This window comes from Dendrobates tinctorius, unplaced genomic scaffold (assembly GCF_039654945.1).
Source record: "Dendrobates tinctorius isolate UK_male_01 unplaced genomic scaffold, ASM3965494v1 ptg000097l, whole genome shotgun sequence".
Lineage (NCBI taxonomy): Eukaryota > Metazoa > Chordata > Amphibia > Anura > Dendrobatidae > Dendrobates > Dendrobates tinctorius.
In genome coordinates, this window is record NW_027361765.1 from 22,876,861 (window position 1) to 22,898,181 (window position 21,321).

At 42.1% G+C, this 21,321-nt stretch overlaps 1 protein-coding gene across 2 annotated transcripts in view; it reads left to right on the forward strand.

Moving 5' to 3' along the window:
* Positions 1-21,321, forward strand: part of MYO1E (myosin IE) — a 274,229-nt gene that overhangs the window by 155,796 nt on the left and 97,112 nt on the right. For both annotated transcript variants that reach the window (XM_073586955.1, XM_073586956.1), the window contains 6 exons: positions 7,701-7,788; positions 8,058-8,147; positions 8,319-8,450; positions 10,197-10,331; positions 10,884-11,016; positions 20,925-21,121. In XM_073586955.1, coding sequence (XP_073443056.1) covers positions 7,701-7,788; positions 8,058-8,147; positions 8,319-8,450; positions 10,197-10,331; positions 10,884-11,016; positions 20,925-21,121 — 775 coding nt within the window. The remainder of the gene's footprint in view (positions 1-7,700; positions 7,789-8,057; positions 8,148-8,318; positions 8,451-10,196; positions 10,332-10,883; positions 11,017-20,924; positions 21,122-21,321) is intronic.

A 21,321-nucleotide genomic window follows, 5' to 3' on the forward strand; every position in this document is an offset into this window, starting at 1 on the left:
CAAAGCAACTGGCTCGCACGAGGATTGGCTCAGGAAAGGAAGACAAAGAGTCAGCTCTGCTGTTCATCTGAGTCACCAGCCTCTGAAATCGCAGGTTATCAGCAGCTCAGATTAGAGACCAGGTCAATGCCACACAGAGTTCTAGCAGCAGACACATCTCTACAACAACTGTTAAGAGGAGACTTTGTGCAGCAGGCCTTCATGGTAAAATAGCTGCTAGGAAACCACTGCTAAGGACAGGCAACAAGCAGAAGAGACTTGTTTGAGCTATAGAATACAAGGAATGGACATTAGACCAGTGGAAATCTGTGCTTTGGTCTGATGAGTCCAAATTTGAGATCTTTGGTTCCAACCAACATGTCTTCGTGCGACGCAGAAAAGGTGAACGGATGGACTCTACCTGCCTGGTTTCCACAGTGAAGCATGGTGGAGGAGATGAGATGGTGTGGGGGTGCTTTGTTGGTGACACTGTTGGGGATTTATTCAAAATTGAAGGCATACTGAACCAGCATGGCTACCACAGCATCTTGCAGCGGCATGCTATTCCATCTGGTTTGCGTTTAGTTGGACCATTCATTTTTCAACAGGACAATGACCCCAAACACACCTCCAGGCTGTGTAAGGGCTATTGGACCAAGAAGTAAAGTGATGGGGTGCTATGCCAGATGACCTGGCCTTCACAGTCACCAGACCTGAACCCAATCGAGATGGTTTGGGGTGAGCTGGACCGCAGAGTGAAGGCAAAAGGGCCAACAAGTGCTAAGCATTTCTGGGAACTCCAAGACTGTTGGAAGACCATTTCTGGTGACTACCTCTTGAAGCTCATCAAGAGAATGCCAAGAGTGTGCAAAGCAGTAATCAAAGCAAATGTGGCTACTTTGAGGAACCTAGAATATAAGACATATTTTCAGTTGTTTCACTTTTTGTTAATTATATAATTCCACATGTGTTAATTCATAGTTTTGATACCTTCAGAGTGAATCTACAATTTTCAGAGTCCTGAAAATAAAGAAAACTCTTTGAGAAGGTGTGTCCAAACTTTTGGTCTGTACTGTATTTGTGGTCATGTGACTACCCGCTTTCTCCAGCAACTCCGGAGAATCCTGATAGTGTGCAGTTTGCATGCTGTAAGGATTCTCAAGTCTGCAGTCATAGTGACTGCAGACTTTCATCAGAAGATCCAAATCAAATCCAGCCTTTGTGAGGAAGGTGCCACTTTTTCCATAATGTATTGCAAAGTTTCATATGTAGAATTATCTATAAACATATTCATTTTCATATATGCTGTAGAAGCTAAAAATTCTTAGTTGTCAGCCAGTTGCGAGTTGTCCTAAAATTGCTGTCAGAAGTAACTTTTGGAAGGTCTCTGCAGTTTCCTATAGACAGCTATTCACTGTATTGCAGAATTTCTTTCTTTAGCTAAATACCACATCTAGGGTGGTCAGGACATGACTAATTGCTTGTTTTGAGGTCATTTCCAATGATAATATTTATATTATTTATGTATTTTACCTTACTCTGTTGGTGTGTCAAAAAAATGTTTTTTAAAGCGATCTTCCGAAAATGTTGTTTCACATGATATTGCCAGTGGACAAATATATGTCCCAGTTCGCTCACATCCTGGCATCGTTTGCCCAAACCTCAAGGTTGCTTGGCTTGGGAGAATAGAAAGCTAATGAGTCAGTCTATTTTTAGTGATGATCAAGCGGTGATCACTAGTCATACCTCCGAGGAGGCGCCTTATTAAGTGTAATTAAAGCCCCTGGTTGGTGAGTAAAGTGGATGGTACACATGGGTATTCACAGGAACTGGAGGATTGCTCACCTTGTTATCTAAAGAAAAAAATAAGTGGGAGAAAAAATAATTGTTCATTAAACCATTGGTGTATTGCCTCTGCTACTGATGTTCAAGAAGTATCATATGCACTAAATTATAGAATGTTTAATTGAAAGCATACATAACTTACAAGGAATCTGTCACCAGGTTTCTAACACATAATCTGAAAGCGTCAGAATTTAGGCACTGATTCCAGCAGTGTGTCTCTTACTGGGCTGCTTGTTGTAGTTTTGATAAAATCCCTTTCACCTGCTTCCATGTCGTCCTTCATAGTCACGCGCTCTGTAGAACCCTGCCACTGATTGGCTGCTTTCTGTGTACACTTGCCAGGCAGCTGCCAATCAGTGGTGTGGGCAGGGTTATACAGAGCTTAGCATTCAGAGAACTGCTAGATCTGCAGGAAATAAAAGTTTTTTTTTTTTTTGTTTTTTTAAGATAAATGTCCCGAAAACATGAGACATGAGAACAATGAAAAAATATTTTTCCTTTTAACCAATAGAAAAGTTTTAAGTTTGTGTGGTGGCAAATTCCACCCAAACATAGTATACAGAAATATCGGGCACATATGTAGGAAGGTAGTGTCTGGATACAGCTTGGTATACTGCCTGTTGTATTGGCTTATCATAGCAATGGTTTCCCTAGGTGTGACGGACACTTGTAAAACGTTCCTTTACAATGACAAGAATATGTAAAGTGTTCTCAAAGGAAATCTAATATCTTCCATTGCCTGTATGGGCCATTTCACCCTATAGCATACAGTGTTTTTCACATTAAATTGTTTTAAGTTGTTACAAACCTGTAAATGAAACCTGTTTGATGAATGTGACCATACCTATTGGCCATGTATGTGTCGCTTGTTGCCATCTGTTTGTATGCGTTGCTTGTTGCCATCTGTTTGTATGTGTCGCTTGTTGCCATCTGTTTAGTGAGCTTCTTTTTATAAAATCGGTAAAACAAACTTAAAATGAATATAAAAGTCTAGAAATGACAGTATGAAGCTACGTACACACAATTGGCCATCTTCTATTTAAAGTCCTGAACTATGTCAAAGTTTTGTAGTAACTCCACAATCTAAGCAGGCTGTCCTCTCCACCATCCTCCTGGGTGGGTGACTACATCCTAGCCACAAAGCTTCCGATCTATAACCCCAAAGCCACATTTCCATTTCTCCTTTCATGAAAAGTAGCATATAATCTTTGCCAGTGCTCCATCTATTTTCCATTACTGCTGAGATGTTTTTGTATGTTCCACAAGTCACCTCTACTTGGGAAAATAGGGGAGCATTCCTATTATGGTGCCGTCATTGCTTTGTCTTCTACCTGACTGACCTTGTTTTTAGTTATATTTTTTTTTGTCTTTCACATCATAAATGACTTGCCTAGGGCCAGGTTCACCTGTTCAGTATTTGGTCAGTATTTTACATGTATTTTTATTTATTTCACTCACTTTTATATAGCGCCATTAATTGCACAGTGCTTTACAGACATCATCAGAAGTGGAACAATCAGAGGAAAAGTATCATAGAAAACCTGTCACCACTCTTGCATTTTTCACCCACTCCTGGGGTTTTGGCTTACAGATAATAATGTCCAATACTGACCGGGGCCTAATTCTCACTTTTCTACAAAGCTATGAACAATGCTGAAACTTTCTATACTTCTTCCATAATTAGTATAAACATCAAACCAAACCGATCATATTCTCCCTTATTCTAGAGTATTATGACACTCGCAGGACTTTCCCGTATGTTGTAACTTTACTATGAAATGCACTCATTGTTTGTCTACTCCTTTACATAAATCTTTGCTATATTTGCATATGGCCTGTTCTCCTGTACAGAACGAGCACGTCTGCCGACCTCATTTAGGATGGTTTACGTTGTTCTTTGTAGATGTTTTGGTCCTTATTGTAGTTTTATACTGTCTGTAATTTCAGTGCATTTTGTTGCGTTTGTCTTCAATATTTGTTCACTACCTTTTTAGAGGGTTATTTTCATGTTATGAAGTACTAACTTGTTTTTTTCAAAAAAAAAAAAAATGAAAATAAAGTGTTGCGAACTTTTCATTCCATCTGCTGTCCAAGGAGTTATTCACTGCGCACTCAGTTCTGATCGAGTAAGAGATGTCTGTTTATTTACATAGGTGTATTTAATGCATTTAAAAGGAACAAATTGCTTCTTGATTGCGACAAGGGAATGACATTTTGATTGTTAATCTTTCTAAAAAATATCACAGGGTATTCCAGAATCCAGGGTTAAGTAGGTTGTCCTGTAAGGACGCTATGCAGCTCCTTGTATCAAGAACGAATTTGTTCTTTTTGAATGAATTGCCTATACCTATGTAAATGAAGAAAAATCATCCCTTTTGCTTGAACCAAACTGAGTGTGCAGTGAATTCCTTGGATGTATATTGAGGATCTGCTCACTTTTCACTAGCACCTTGAAGACTCTCTCCTTGTGTGCACTCTGTAGGAGAATGACAGCAGATCGTTAAATAATTTTCAATTAATTTCTTATCTTGCAATAGTGTACAGGCCATGAACACCCAGAAACTTATGAAGAACTTAGTCTTCATTGGCCCCTATCTCCTCCCTCTCATGTCCTGATTCTGCACTGAAGCATTACAATGAAACACTTCAAAGTCCCCTGGAAAAATTTGCACCTCCTATACATGGCACAACCCGACACAGGTGGAGACAACCCTGGCACACCCTGCAAACGCGTTTCCTGCAGCGGTTCTCCAGGTGCGCCGATCGTCTGTGGAGAAAATCAATCTACACGAAGATTTCATCCATTATAAGTTTATGCTTACAACATACAACACTGCCCTTCACCTCTCCAAACAAACCTATTTCAACACCCTCGTCCCCTCACTATCCAATAACCCTAAACGTTTCGACACTTTTCATTCCCTGCTCAACCCAAGAGTGCAGGCCCCAACCACAAAGCTTCGAGCTGACGATCTGGCCAATTACGTCAAAGAAAAAATTGACCATATCCGACAGGAAACTATCTCCCAATCGCCTCATACCATGCACTGTCCTCCCCCCCCCCCCCCCCGCATCTAGCTCACTCTCTGATTTTGAACCAGTCACAGAAGAAGTAAGCAGGCTCCTTGCATCTTGTCACCCAACCACTTGCACCAGTGACCCATTTCTGTCACATCTCCACCACTCGCCTAACTAAAATATTTAATCAATCTCTCTCTCTCTCTCTCTCTCTCTCTCTCTCTCTCTCTCTCTCTCTCTCTCTCTCTCTCTCTCTCTCTCTCTCTCTCTCTCTCTCTCTCTCTCTCTCTCTCTCTCTCTCTCATTAAAGCGTGCCATCATACATCCACTACTTAAAAAAACAAAACAAAACATCCCTCGACCAAAACTGTGCCGCTAACTATAGACCTGTCTCTAATCTTCCCTTCATCTCTAAACTCCTGGAACGCCTGGTCCACTCCCGTCTGATCTGCTATCTCTCTGATAACTCTCTTCTCGACCCTCTCAATCCGGTTTCCGCTCTTTACACTCTACTGAAACTGCCCTCACTAAAGTCTCTAATGGTCACTACTCCATGCTAATTCTCTTGGATCTCTCTGCAGCATTCAACACTGTGAATCATCAGCTCCTCCTCACTATGCTCCGCTCCATCGGCATTAAGGACACCGTTCTCTCCTGGTTTTCCTCCTATCTGACTGCTCCTTTACTGTATCTTTTGCTGGTTCCTCCTCTCATCTTCCCCTTACTGTAGGGGTTCCTCAAGGATCAGTCCTAGGCCCCCTCCTCTTCTCTTTGTACACTGCCCCTATTGGTCAAACAATCAGTAGATTTGGTTTCAAGTACCATCTCTATGCTGATGACACCCAATTATGCACTTCTCCGGATATCACGCCTGCCTTTTTAGAAAACATTGGCGATTGTCTAAACGCTTTGTCTAACATCATGTCCTCACTATATCTGAAACTGAACCTGTCAAAGACTGAACTCCTTGTGTTTCCTCCCTCTGCTAATGCACTCACACCTGACATTGCCATTTCTGTGCGTGGTTCCACTATTACTCCCCAGCAACATGCCCGCTGTCTTGGGGTCATACTTGACTCTGAGCTTTCCTTTGTCCCCCACATCCGATCACTGGCTCGCTCTTGTTATGTGCACCTCAAAAACATTTCTAGAATTTTACTTTTTTTCTTTTGATTCCGCAAAAACGTACTGTTTCTCTTATTCATTCTCGTCTGGACTATTGTAACGCTCTTCTAATTGGTCTCCCTCTTGACGAACTCTTCCCCCCCCCCCCCCCCCAAATCTGTCTTGAATGCTGCAACCAGGATCCTATTCTTTGCCAATCGTTACACCAATGCCTCTACCTTGTGCCAGTCATTACACTGGCTACCCATCCACTCCAGAATCCAGTACAAACTTATTACCCTCACCCCCAAAGCTCTCATGGCTCAGCGCCACCCTACATCTCCTCCCTTGTTTCAGTCTACCCCCCTACCCGTGCCCTCCGTTCTGCTGATGACCTGAGGTTAGCATCCTCAATCAGAACCTCCCACTCCCATCTCCAAGACTATACACATGCTGCACCAATTCTTTTGAATGCACTTCCCAGGTCAATGCGATTAGTCCCCAAACCCTACAATTTTAAGCATGCCCTGAAAACCCACTTATTCAGACTGGCCTACCGCCTCAACACATTAACCTAACGATCCCTGTGTCAGTCAAAAGTTTTACCATAACCAGGTTCCCTGCATCATGTTCCCACATGCCTTATGCATCTATTAGCCCTCTGTGTCTGTACTGTTTTATACACTTAACATTTTGGCTGGTCCAAACAATCAGGGCAACTGTTACCACCCACCTTTCGTGTCTACCTTTTTTCCTCATAGATTGTAAGCATGTGAGCAGGGCCCTCATTCCTCTTGGTATGTTATGATCTATGTGAGTATTGTTATGCTGTAATGTCTATCGTCTGTACAAGTCCCCTCTGAAATGTAAAGTGCTGCGGAATATGTCGGTGCTATAGAAATAAAATTTATTATTCTAGTGTACAGCTGTTTTCCATGGAGCTCGGCCACTAGTTCCACAGTAGTTACGGTATGTTCCACAAGAGGAGTTATGTCTCAAATGGACTTTGTTAAAACTTCGTCCCGCCACTTGGTGCTTCACAATGGGGCCAAGAATTTAAATTCACCTTCACACCTGCTTGTTTTCCGTCAATATCCACCCTTTTCTTCTTTGACGGCTCTGACTTCATATGACCAGAGATGGGTGGAGACAGATGTAAACCAAGCAGGTAGGAAGGTATAGTTAAATGAATAGCCCTGCCATGAAGCACTGAGCGCCTTTTACTTGGTTTGAACAATCATCCTGTGCTTATGGTCCCTTTAGCACACCACTCGGCTGTCTCCAGCCCATTGATTTTTATGCAGCTGTTAGTTGCTCTCCTTGCTTCTCAGCTCCTGAAAGAGCTTGTATCAGTCCTGTATAACCACAAGCCTTTGCCATCCAGCTTATGTAGTTTCCAGAGCAAGTTTCATTATCAAGACTCTTACTTTCCTCACAGCCGTGTGCTTGTTCAAAGTCTCTTGTATCTCTACATGCAAATATGGTGATAACATGTAGGTTTGGAGAACAAACATGAACAGTCAGTTTGGGTGAGCAGCTTCATTCTGCTACTATGCATTAGTTAACAGTCACTCAAGGAGGAGCACTCGCCCCCGAGCATTCAGGGAGTAAAGAGACTGCAGGGCTCTGAGCTGCTTGGAGACCGCTTGAGAATACCCTTTTTAGTGTTTTACTTGTATCTTGTTTAAAATGGATGTGATTTATAATATGCAGTAAAATATATTATGTATATTCCCTTCTTTTTTCCTACTTAGTGGAGAAAGTGGTGCAGGAAAAACAGTGGCTGCAAAATACATCATGGGCTACATTTCTAAAGTATCAGGAGGAGGCCCAAAAGTTCAGGTACTTTTTTATTTGTGCTAAATATTGCTGGAAGTAACATCTTTAGTAAGGACGTTGCCTCCAGCAGTCCAAAAACAATTCAGTGGTTAATTTGACATCTTATGACATCTGGCTACAGTCTGTATGGCTTCTGAGACATGGCAATGTTCCTCCAAGTTCCTCCAGGGCTTGGGCAAAAACCACCTTTACCGCTCTGCATGAAATCTATTAGACATCATGTCTTTTTCCAAAACAACATATGACCTGTTGCTGGCGTCTTTTGTTTGCAGCACGTGAAGGATATCATTCTGCAGTCCAATCCTTTATTAGAGGCCTTTGGGAATGCGAAGACTGTCAGAAATAACAACTCCAGCAGATTTGTAAGTTGCAGTTATTTCACTTATGCAGTTTTGTATGTAACATCATAATCTTGATGCTATTAATTGCCCACAGTAAAGACATGGACTTGGATCTATGTGCCAAGCAGGTAACTCCTAATATTTTGGGGCATTTAGTTATCAATGATTGTTTTAAATCTGTATTTCTAAAAGGGAAAGTACTTTGAAATCCAGTTCAGTCCCGGGGGAGAACCGGATGGAGGCAAAATATCTAACTTTTTGCTGGAAAAATCTCGAGTGGTGATGAGAAATCCAGGAGAAAGATGTTTTCATATTTTTTATCAGGTATGAACAGAAAATATTTTATCATTTGTGGAATGCACTGATATTTTTTAAATATGTGCATGTACTAAAGAATCTTGGATTGCTGACTTTCTTTCTGTTCTGCATTTGCACATATATATTTTGTTCCAAGGACTTCTGACCTGATTAATTCTGCAGTTCCCTGTAGGAACATCTAGGGGCTAATGTCATATTTAATATTAAATGTTTTTCAAGACATATTCCCGTGTCAACAGATGTTATGATTGTTACTGTCTATGGTGGCGAATACTTGGCAAAGGAGTGAAATAAGCTGTGAAGCTCATGGTGTCATCTTGTGGGATTACACGAGTTACTGATTAAAAGTCTATTGAATGCGATTCAAGTCTTTAGCAGCAATCTTAAAATCAACCACATTGTAGTGTAAGGAATAAAGGCTGAGTTCAGCACTTTGCTATTAGTCTCATGGATTTTCACCATTGATTTCTCATTTTTAAAGGGGGTTCACATCAGTGTTTTGTTTTTTGACTGAGTGTCTGCAAGAAAATAAACTGAGGCATGTCTGATTTTGAGCCAATCCACAGATGAGAATTCCATTCAATCCTATAGGTCTGTGAAAGCCTTATGTGGAGATGACGTTTGTTTTTTATTGTAGCACTGGAGAGGTGCTACTAATCTTACCAGCTGCTGTTCCCAGCATCTCTCCGGTCCCATTACAAAATCTCATCCTCCATATATAGCTGAATCTAACCTGCCCCCACCGCTCCGTGTATAAAGAGCAGCAGCTGTAACCACGCCTCTGGTACTGACTGACAGCCGGCGATAATGCTGAGCTGCTGTCAGTCAGTGCTGGGGGTGTGGTGACAGCTGCTGCTCTCCATGCACAGAGTGATGAATGAACCCGCCTCGGCGCCAACCCCATGACTGGACCTCTAAGCAGCTGGGGAGAACAAAGTTAATTCGTTCCTGGCAGCTGGGGTCTAAGTGCCAGCGCTGGGCAGGCTCACAGCATTATATAAACCTGCAGATTAACCCCATATGTGCAGGTTAATAGCTTTTTTTTTCGGGAGACCGGTTCCCTTTAAAGGGAATCTGTCACCCCTTTTTTGAGATCATATAATGGTATCATTCAATTGTGTGTCACATAAGGATTCTCTTAGTACTTTTGCTTCCCCCTGACCCCGCACCTTTCATGCATAAATACCTTTTTTATATCGGTTCAGATGTATGTAAACTGCCGCTGTCCGGTCCGCTGGGCGGTGCTTATTCAACTGCTCCCCCCCCCCCCCCCCTGTCCTGCTATACCCATTTCTTCTTGCGTAGAGCAAGATAGGGAGGGGGGAGCAGTTGAATAAGCCCCGCCCATCGGACCGGACTGCGGCAGTTTACATGCATCTGAACCGATATAAAGGTATTTATGCATGAAAGGTGCGGGGTCAGGGGGAAGCAAAAGTACTAAGAGAATTCTTATGTGACACACAATTGAATGATATCATTATATGATATCTCAAAAAACAGGTGACAGATTCCCTTTTAAATATTCATATGTCCATTTGGGTGGCGCTAAATGCTGTTTTCTTAATGTAGAACTATAAACTATTATCACTGTGTGTGCGTGTAGACCGTTACTGATGGCTCTCATATGGAGTAGCAAAAACCTTGGGACAAAATCCCTATAAGATCACAATGCAGTTACTAAAATGTGTATGTGGGTGAAATGATTGTGCAGGAAAAAGCCGCATAATCCCAATGTTCTCTCACTTGCTGCAGTTGATTGAAGGAGCTTCTAAGGAACAAAGGAATGACCTTGGGATTACAAACCTGGATTATTACTACTACCTTAGTCAGTCCGGCTCTTACAAAGTAGATGACATTAATGACAAGAGGGACTTTCAGGAAACCATGGTAAGTGACATTGGTCTGTGTGTACTTTTATAACTATTTGTATGTATTGGAGTAATTTATCAAAACTAGTGTATGGGAAAATTGGAGAAGTTCTCCTACTCAGTCTATCTGTTTCCAGCTCCCATCAGAGGCCTTTCTGGCGAGCTGCAGCAGAGCATACCTTGGCATGAAAAATGTCTTCAAGTCTCTGATTTTACCTTAACTCCCCAACTTTTAGGACATCTGAAATCTGACATTAGGGCCAACAAAATAAAATGAGTTGTCAGTGCTTCTGCAAAACGTTCTCCAATATGAGTATGGAGTCCCAACTATCATGCACATGTAACATATGAAATGAGAGAATTTTAAAGGCGTTCTGTGTAAACTTTTGAGGATTGTTAAACTAAACTAGTTTCCTGGAAAAGACTAGGAAACCATTGTTCATGGTGCAACCAGCAGTGTCCAGTCCCACCACAGCTTTAGTTACAGAGAAGAAAATGTATAGACAACATATAAATCATCTGATGCTAAAATCAGCTAATCCCTGTAACATTTCTTGTTTGCTTCCTACAGCATGCCATGAGTGTCATTGGTATCTTTGCTGAAGAGCAAGCTATGGTGCTGCAGATTGTAGCAGGAATTCTCCATCTGGGGAACATTAGCTTCAAAGAAAAAGGAAACTATGCGGCAGTGGAGAGTGAAGAGTGTAGGTATTTCTGTATCTAACTCCCGTTACCCTTTCTCATTATTCCCTAAACGGATGTATATGTTAGTGTAATGTAAGTGTGCTGATATACTCAGCAATCACCGGTTTCTTCAGTGCCCAACGCCGTTCCAGTTCTCCTGAGTCATGTGATGGCTCTTCCCACCAGCCTGATCACACTGCACTCTGTCTGAACCAGAAGTCTATTACAGTGCAATTCTATGGAGCCTCGTTCTAAAGCTCCATAGACTTCCATTGTAAAAGTGACTTTGGCTGACACTGACCCCCAGCGTGGTGTGGAGAGTCTGAGGAGCAGTCACATGACTCGGAAGAGGACCAGATCTGTGCTGGAAATGGGAAGATGGCGATCGGAGAGTATATTAATACACCAACACTACATATACTGTACATTCACACAGGCTTAAGGAATAAAACAAAAAATATCTACAGACATTTCATAGGTTTAGTGCATTTTATTTATAATGCAATTAAAAAACACTTCTGCAATCTGTCTTAATTGAAAAATGTTAACCTATATATTGCCTGTAGCTTGTGTGTATTACGTGGTCTGAGGCAGTAGCTCAAATAGTGTAAAAATGGTATTCACCACAATCCAAGCTGGATAATTCTGTGGAAATTCACTAATGTACATAATGTGTGACCATTTGTCAGAATTTCATTAGACCATCAAGTCAAGCATAATGGAACGAGATCTGAAAGATCTGCCTACCGATCATGATCTCGTCACTACCTGAAGATGGCTCATGGTTGAGTCTGTCTCCCATTCTTGGTTTCATTGTCTGATGTAGGTCGTAGGTGATCTTGAAAAGTTGAAGCGATTTCAGTCCTCTACTGCAAATGGATGTGGTAATTGGTCTTTAAGACGTGCAAAGATACTTATATACAAAATTGCATTTCTGTCCATGACTACCACTTGTAAATATGGAAACCTGAATAGCTGATTTATTGGTGTTGTGTATCTTTTTTTGACATCATTGTTCATTTTAGAATATTTTATACAGTTGTTCCTGCTCAGTGTACAAACTTAAGGCCGGGGTCACACTGGCGAGGAATACGGGAGAGTGAGAGGCGCTAAAAGCACGCATTAGACACGGACAAATGATTCTCTATGGGGTCACTCGCACCAGGCGTATATTTCTCCTCCGTATCCTCCGCTCCGTGCCACTCGCAGCATGCTGCGATTGTCAGCGTACTACGCCCGTAGTACGCCAATGCAAGTCTATGGGTGCGCAAAAAATACGTATTACACACGGACCACACATGTGACTTGCGAGAAATACGCACCAGGTGTCTTTTAGCAAAGCCGGCAATTCAGTGCGCTATACAGTAAACTCACACTGACAGGTTTAATAAAGAAAGAATATATATATATATATATATATATATATATGTGTGTGTATTCTATGTGTCTATATCTGTTCTTTCATTTCTTTATTAAAACTGTCATAGGGCTCCATTATATGTCCATTTTGCAAGCCTGCGAGAAAATCTCACCATACGGATTACATACGGATGCTGACATGCGCAAAATACGCGACCACTCCTTGATTATGGATGACATACGGAGCACTATTTAGGGGTCTGTCATCCGTATTACGCATGTAAAATACTGACCGTATTTTGCGCAGGTTAGTGTGACTCCAGCCTAAAGGGGTTTTCCTTTTTTTTTTTTTTTTTTTTTTTTTTTTCAAAAATGGCTGGACTAGCCTTAGTATAAGCCAACAATATCAGATCGATGGAGATCCAATTCAGAAGGGGCAAAGGTGCAATGTCCAGTTGTGACGCTACTGAATGTCCAGCATGGTGGTGTACCGTAGACACAAGACTTGAAGGAGCACCAAATCACCTACAGATGGCGGACAAGCAAAAATACAGACTCCCTCCAATCTAAAAGAAGGATAGGCTACCAATATTAAAAATAATTGGAGAGCCCCTTTAACCCCTTTCTGACCGGATAGTATGTCTGAGGTCAGATCCCCCGCTTTGAGGGCTCTGACTGTGACTGTGAGCCTGCATCAAAACCAGGACATGTCAGCTGTTTTGAACAGCTGACATGTGCCCGCAATAGGCGCAGGTGGAATCGTGATCCACCCGTGCCTGTTAAATGCCCCTGTCAAACGCTGACAGCTGCATTTAACAAGCACTTTGGGCCACCGGGCCGGAAATACATGCATTGCCGACCCCCGCCAAAATAAAAAAAAGTTTTAAAAAAAATATGAAAAATATATAAGTTTAAATCACCCCCCTTTTACCCCATTCAAACTAAAACAATAAAAATCACACATGCACATTGGGTATCGCCGTGTTGAGAATCGCCCGATCTATCAATAAAAAAAGTTAACCCGATCGCTAAACGGAGTAGCGGGGGAAAAAAATCAACACCAGAATTAAGTTGTTGTTTTTTTTCCTTTTTTTTTTTTTTTGGTCGCCGTGACATTGCATTAAAATTCATTAACTGGCAATCAAAAGATCGTATCTGCACATAAATGATATCCTTAAAAACGTCAGCACGGCGCACAAAGCATAAGCCCTCACCCAACCCCAGATAACGAAAAATAGAGATGCTACGGGTATCAAAACGCCGCATTTTTTTTTTTTAAGCAATCTTTGGAATTTTTTTTTACCACTTAAATGAAAAAAGAACCTAAACATGTTTGGTGTCTATGAACTTGTAATGACCTGGAGAATCAAAGGCAGGTCAGTTTTGGCACTTAGTGAACCTAGCAAACAAGCCAAACAAAAAACGTGAGATTTGTACTTTTTTTTTTTTTTTTTTTTTTGGCAATTTTACTGCACTTGGAAATTTTTTTTTTTTCCCGTTTTAGAGTACGCGACATGCCAAAACCAATTATGTATTTCGAAAGTACAACTCGTCCCACAAAAAAAATAAGCCCTCACATGGCCATATTGACAGAAAAATAAAGTTATGGCTCTGGGAAGAAGGGGAGCGAAAAACGAAAACGCAAAAAGCTCCAGTCATTTAAGGGGTTAATATGTCTGACTTATTACATTACTTTTGGTCCCTGGATTATCAGAATGAAGTTGAAATGTCTTGTATCAGCCACTAGTTATCCGATCTCTCGCCTTGTCATTTCATGGTTGCATGGGAACATCCTGTGCAGGTGCCAGAATAACAAATTTATATTTCATGAGTAGAAATTGATATGTTTCGATATCGGATATAGTTTTCCAACAGCAGCGTTTTGACGCTAATGTCTTTGAGTGATCTGGATGACAGGCTAAGTGCACACGTACCGGAACTCTCGCGGAAATTACCGCGAGAATTCCGGAATTCCAGTCCGCGGGAAAATCGCATTTTAAATTCCCGTGATTTTCCCGCGGAAAAACTACCATTTTGCAAGCGTATTTAGCTTGCAAAATGCTAGCGTTTTCCAAGCGATCTGTAGCATCGCTTGGAGAACTGATTGACAGGTTGGTCACACTCGTCTAACATAGTGTTTGACAAGTGTGACCAACTTTTTACTACTGAGGCCGCCTATGCGGCATCAATAGTAAAAGAATGTAAAAAAAAAATAAAAAAATACTGTTATTCTTACCTTCCGACGTCCCGCGCAGCCGTTCCCAGTAATCCTTTGCGAAAATGCCCACGATGACGTCCGTTCTCGCGGGATCGCGACGTCTCGCGGTAATTTGCGATGACGTCGCGCGAATGACCGCGAGACTTCGGACGCCATCGCGGGCATTTTCGCAAAGGATTACTGGGACCGGAGCGTGGAAAGAAGCGAGAATGCTGCGCGGGACGTCGGAAGGTGAGAATAACAAAATTTTTTATTTTATAATTCTATTTTTTTACAGGGATATGGTACCCAAAGCCCGGAGGACAGTCTCCTCTCCTCCGGACCGTGGGTACCATCCGCCATTGTTCTGCTTACTTTCCGCATGGTGGGCAAAGCCACATGCGGGAAGTAAGCGGAACAATGCATTCCTATAGGTGCGGGATTGCCGCGATTACGCAAAATAATGAGCATGCTGCGTTTTTTACTGCGAAGCGATTCCGCCGCGGTAAAAACCGCAGCATTAGCACAGCATTGCGGAATCCCATAGGAATGCATGGGATGCTTATTTTTCGTGTTAAAACCGCCGCGGAAACGCGAAAAAAACGCCACGTGTGAACTCAGCCTAATTCCTGTAAGCGTGCTTGCTGCCTTCACACAACGTCCATCATTAGCACTAATATGGTGGCAGATATAGCAGCAATGTGGCCACAATCTGCTATTAATCTAGAAGAAAGAGGAGGGGGGGGGGGTAAAGTATTTTTTTAATGCCTATAAATTGCTTCCAGGATCCCGGGAACAATGAGGCAGGAATCACAATCATTATCTTAAAAACTGTTCTTCCAGTGCCACTATCTTGTTGGGGTCGTTAGTCCAAAGATATACAAAATATTTTATATAATATATCATGCATACAATATCTGGAAATTTTCCATGGGAAATATCCTATTGGACAGGTAAACCTAATACAGAGTGCGCTTGTATGTTATTTTCTGGTTTTTACTTTTAGATTCTGTCTTTCACAGTTGAAGTGTACCTACAATAAAAATTACAGCCCTCTCCATTCTTTGTAGGTGGGAAAACTTGCAAAATTGACAGTATATCATATACTTATTTTCTCTACTGTGTGATCTCAAAATGGCAGTACCTACACAAAAAAAATCCCATAGACCTAATACAGGGCACATAAGACTTTTTTGATAACGGGGCTTAATGCCTAAATAATCTTATGATACTTTCAGGAATCCTTTACGTTTTCTTAATCTCCTTTTAATTATCGGAAAATCAGCAGGGATAATGGAGTATACTTTAAAGCAAAACTTAAGAAATGGTGCCGTAATGAGCTTGGCGGTAGTAAAAAAAAAAAAAAAAAAAAAAAAAAAAGGCCTCCAGGTTTGGTATGCAGGCTCCTTGCAATAAGATTAATTAAGCCAAGCGTTCGCATGTAATGTGAAGATAAAAACAGGAACTGCAATCAACTTGTAGAGAGCAGTGCACACTGCATCAGCGATATGTCAGGAACATTTACTTACGATGTAAGTTATATGCTATTTTATAGGCATATAGTGACATACTTCATCCAAATGCTCCCACTGTAAAAGAAAAGCAACGAGCAATATGTGTGGATTTTTTTTTTTTTTTTGTGCAGTCTGGAAGAGTTTAACCAAGTCCTTTGTCCAGTAAATGTGTATCATAGTGGGCGCTCTATAATTAATCAATGTCTTGGTTCCACTGAACCACTTGAACCATAAGCAATGTTAGAGATTCTAAAGTAACTTTTCACAATCTAGTGGCATTGAACGTATCTTGGTCAAACTACAAGTTTTTAATAGATATTCTTGTGGAAAGTGTACAGAAGCAATAGGTTTCTCGTGCTTTATTGGGCGTTTTGATTTGGGCACTTTTCCGATCAACTGAATTAAATTTCTTGGTGTTTGCTTGGCTATAGTCAGCATTCATACACATGTAACAAGGGGGCACAGGGTGGTGGTCACAGGCAAGTCCACTTAAAGCTACAGGCGACAAGCACCCCAGCCCCTTGCACATAAAACATACAGGACAGATGCAACCCCAGGCAATTTACCTCTTATCCACAGTCACTGCAGTCAATCAGGATCCAGAAACACAGTTGTAATCCAACAAGGAAACAATTTATTGTACAACAAAAGAAGTAGGAAAAGTAGAGGAAGTAAATCAGATGAAACTTTCTGCTCTTTATCTAGTATCCTTCACTGCCAGATCAGCGGCAGCAATGGTAATAGTAACAGTCAATAATCCGATGTCTGGGCGCTTATAGTCCAGGTGCCCACTTCACTGCCCATGAGTCTGGGGCAGCAGTACCTCTCGCCTCTGGGGATCTGACAAGCTCCAGACACTGCTGAGCCCCTGCCCTGGGCAAGCCTGCCTGGGGCACTGCCTGGAAGTAGGAGCTTCCTTCTGCCTTGAGGCTGTTGGTCCAGCCCACAAACTTAACCCTTTTCTGTCCCTAAACTACATACAGTAAGCAATTAACATATGACAGTACATAGTGAACACCGACAATTAAAGGGAACTCCACACAGTAAAACAATGTAAACATAGCACATGAATAATACACACAGACACTTCACAATAAGGCATTAATACACAGGTACACCCTCCAGTTACCACAGAAAGTGCACGAGATCAGCACATAGAGGAGACAATAATGTTCTCCACCACCTCCTTACACACAGATCTGTAAAGTTAATCCAGAACAATCTGGGTACAGAACCTTATTAACATGACAAGAGCTATCCCAATTACTTTTGTTTTAAGCTTTTTCATGGGCATTGTCTTAAAGGTATTGCTTCTCCAAGACATACCTTGGGGGGGGGGGGGGGGGAGAAATAGTAAAGTACAGCTTTTGAAAACTTAAATGCCAGCCGTAGACAAATGAATGACTGTCACACGTAATATATGAACTGGCTGAGTCCACAACTATAAAGGGTACTTCACACATAGCGAGATTCTTAGCGAGATCGCTGAAACGTCACAGGTTTTGTGACGCAACAGCGACCTCGCCACGTGTGACACATAGCGGAGACCGCCCCCCCCCCCACCCTCCCTGCGATATCGCTGATCATGCTCAAATGTCCTAGGCCATTTTTTTTTTTTTTTTTTTTATCGCTGGTGTCCTGCTGGCCAGCATGCATCACTGTGTTTAACGCCATAACGACGAGCGACCTCGTTGGCAACTCAGAACTAAGGGACGCAGACATGATTTTGCTTTGTCTTTTCAATGCCCCCCTCAGCTCCGATTGGTCTCAAATTAGGATCTTTGTAGCATTTCCTTTTATAGGTCAGCTATCAATTATATGCAATCATGACATTTAATCGCATGTCCCCGTGTCAGTGACACTGGATCCACGAATAAAAAGCGCACTAGCGACTCAGACAGGGACGCTGAAGCAAACCGCGTAGTGATCGCGAAGTGGTGGCCACCAATCTGAGCAGAGGGGCGTGGAAAAGGCAACGCTGAAGCAGGCCTATCAAGGTCTAAGTCAGAATAGCTGCCGTGTGACAAGGTCCCAATGACCGCCGAGGTCGTTATATGGATTGCTGTATTGTTGCTGCATCATTGAGAAGATCTGCCTGTTTTACAGCTTACTAGCGACCATGTAGTGATGTACCAGCGATCCTTACCAGGTCGGATCGTTGTTGGGATCGCTGGAGCGTCGCTATGTGTAGCTGGACCCTTAAATAGCTCTGGCTTATAAAGGGGGCTCCTATCTGATGAAAACCCCTCTTTGATATCTGTATTCCTTAATACAGTGGGGGAAGTGTATTTTGCAAGTCCCCCCCCCCCCCCCCCCCCCACAAAGTATGGAGAGGTCTGTAATTTTTATCGTAGGTACACTTCAACTGTGAGACAAAATCTGAAAAATCCAGAGAATCATTGTATGATTTTTACATAATTTGCATTTTATTGCATGAAATAAGTATTTGGTAAAATAGAAAAAGCAGAACTTAATATTTCGTACAGAAACCTTTGTTTGCAATTAGAGGTCAGAAGTTACCAGTAGATCTTGATCAAGTTTGCACACATTGCATCTGGTATTTTGACTCACTACTCCATATAGATCTTCTCCAGATCTTTCAGGTTTCTGGGTTGTCACTGGGTAACATTGAATTTCAGCTCCCTCCAAAACGTTTCTTATTGGGTTCAAGTCTTGAGACTGGTTAGGACCTTGAAGTGCTTCTTACGGCGCCACTCCTTAGATGCCCTGGCTGTGTGTCTTCAGGTCATTATAATGCTGGAAGACCAATCTTCAGTGCTTTTATTGAGGGAGGGAAGTTGTTGGCCAAAATCCCACGATACATGATCCCATCCATCTTCCCTTCATTAGGTGCAGTTGTCCTGTCCCCTTTGCAGAAAAGCATGCCCAAAGTATGATGATTCACACACCATGCTTCAGTTAGGACAGTGTTTTGGGGGTTGTACTCATCCTTCTTCCTCCAAACGTGGTGAGTGGTGTTGATACAAAAAGTTCTATTTTGGTCTCATCTGACCTCATGACATTCTCTATTCTCCCATGCCTCATCTGGATCATCCAGATGGTCATTGACAAACTTCTGGATATGTGCTGGCATGAGCAGGGGGACTTTGCATGCCATGCACATTTTTTGTCAAGAATGGAGTAGTATGTTACGAACGGTAATGTTTGAGACTCTGGTCCCAGCTCTCTTTAGGTAATTGACCAGGTCCTCCCATGTAGTTCTGGGCTGATTCCTGACCTTTCTCAGAATCATCCTTGCCCCACAAGGCAAGATCTTGCATGGAGCCCCAGATCAAGGAAGATTGACAGTCCTCTAGTGTGTCTTCCATTTTCTAATAATTAAGCCAACATTTGTTGCCTTCTCACCAAAATGCTTGCCTATTGTCATGTTGCCCATCTCAGCCTTGTGCAGGTCTACAATTTTGTCCTTGGTGTCCTTAGGCAGCTCTTTGATCTTTATCATGGTGGAGAGGTTAGGAGTGTTGAGTGTAGACAGGTGTCTTTTATACAGGTAACGAGTTCAACTAGGTGCAATTAATACAGGTAATGAGTGGAGAGTAGGAGGCTTCTTAAAGAAAAATTAACAGGTCAGTGAGGCAGAATTCTTGCTGGTTGGTAAGTAATCAAATACTTATTTCATGCAATAAAATCAAATTAAGTAAAAATCATATAATGTGATTTTCTGTTTTTATTTTTAGATTGTCTTTCACAGGTGAAGTGTAACTACGATAAAAATTAGACATCTCCATTCTGTGTAGGTGGGAAAACTTGCAAAATCGGCATATAAAATATATTTTTTTCCCCCACTGTATATATGAGCATGGGTTTTTCTAATGGGACCATCATTCTGAGGCTATGTGCACACGTAGCTTTTTAAAACGCTTACTAAAAACCGGACTCCTTCCCAGAAATCGCGCGTTTTTTTCAGCGCGATTTCATCGCGATTTTACCGCGATTATGATCGCGATTTTGCCGTGATTTTCGCGTGCGATATTCAAGCACTTTCCAAGCGATTTGAAGCATCGCTTGGAAAGTGATTGGTTGGTCACACTCGTCAAACATAGTGTTTGACAAGTGTGACCAGGTTTTTACTATTGAGGCCGCCTATGCGGCATCAATAGTAAAAGATAGGATGTTAAAATGCTAAAAAAAATAAAAAAATCGGTGTATATTTACCTTCCGGCGTCCCGCGCTGCATTCCCGGGCCTCAGCGTTCCCAGTAATGCCTTGCGAGACCTGTGATGAGGTAGTCTCGCGTTGCTATAGCGATCTTGCGAGACCGCTAGTCACGCGAGACTACGTCATCACAGGACCTTGCCGCAAGGCATTACTGGGAACGCTTAGGCCGGGAATGCATCGCGGGACGCCGGAAGGTAAATATACCCTGATTTTTCTTTTTTTTTTTTTTTTTACAGGGGTATGGTACCCAGGGCCTGGAGGACAGTCTCCTCTCCTCCACACCGTGGGTACCAACCGCACATGAGACGCTTAACTTCCCGCATGGTGGGCATAGCCACATGCGGGAAGTAAGCGATTCTCATGCATTCCTATGGGTGCGGAATCACGGCAATTCTTTGCGATTCCGCACAAAGAATGAGCATGCTGCGATTTTTTCCGCGATGCGATTCCACCACGGAAAAAAGCGCAGCATTAGCACAGCATGTGCGGAATGCCATAGGAGTGCATGGGGGGCGTTCTGTACACGATTTTTAAGCGTTTTCGCGCCGAAAATCGCGGCAAAAACGCTTAAAAATCGCTACGTGTGCACACAGCCTTAAACAACTTTTTTATCAAGAAAACCAATCTATGGCTTATGAACCAGTTTGCTATACATGGTAATAGCTTCATGTATTTGCAGTTTTAGCATTCCCTACATTTCTTCTTGGAATAAATGAAAGTCGTTTAAAAGAGAAATTAACAAGCCGACAGATGGACAGCAAGTGGGGTGGCAAGTCTGAATCAATCAATGTGACCCTGAACGTGGAGCAAGCCTGCTATACCAGAGATGCTTTAGCGAAAGCACTGCATTCTCGTCTGTTTGATTTTCTGGTGGATGTAAGTATGGCCTTATATACAGGTGTAAGCCTGGATGCTACTAACCTTATTCTACTTGCATAAACTTGACCGTGACTGGTTATTTCTTCAACCCCAATGTTTTGTCTTGATGTGGAACCAGGTTTATTGAGAGACTAAACTCTTGAACATTCTAAATATTTTTTGAGTCTCCAGTTCTTGGGATGAGATTTTAGTTTCAG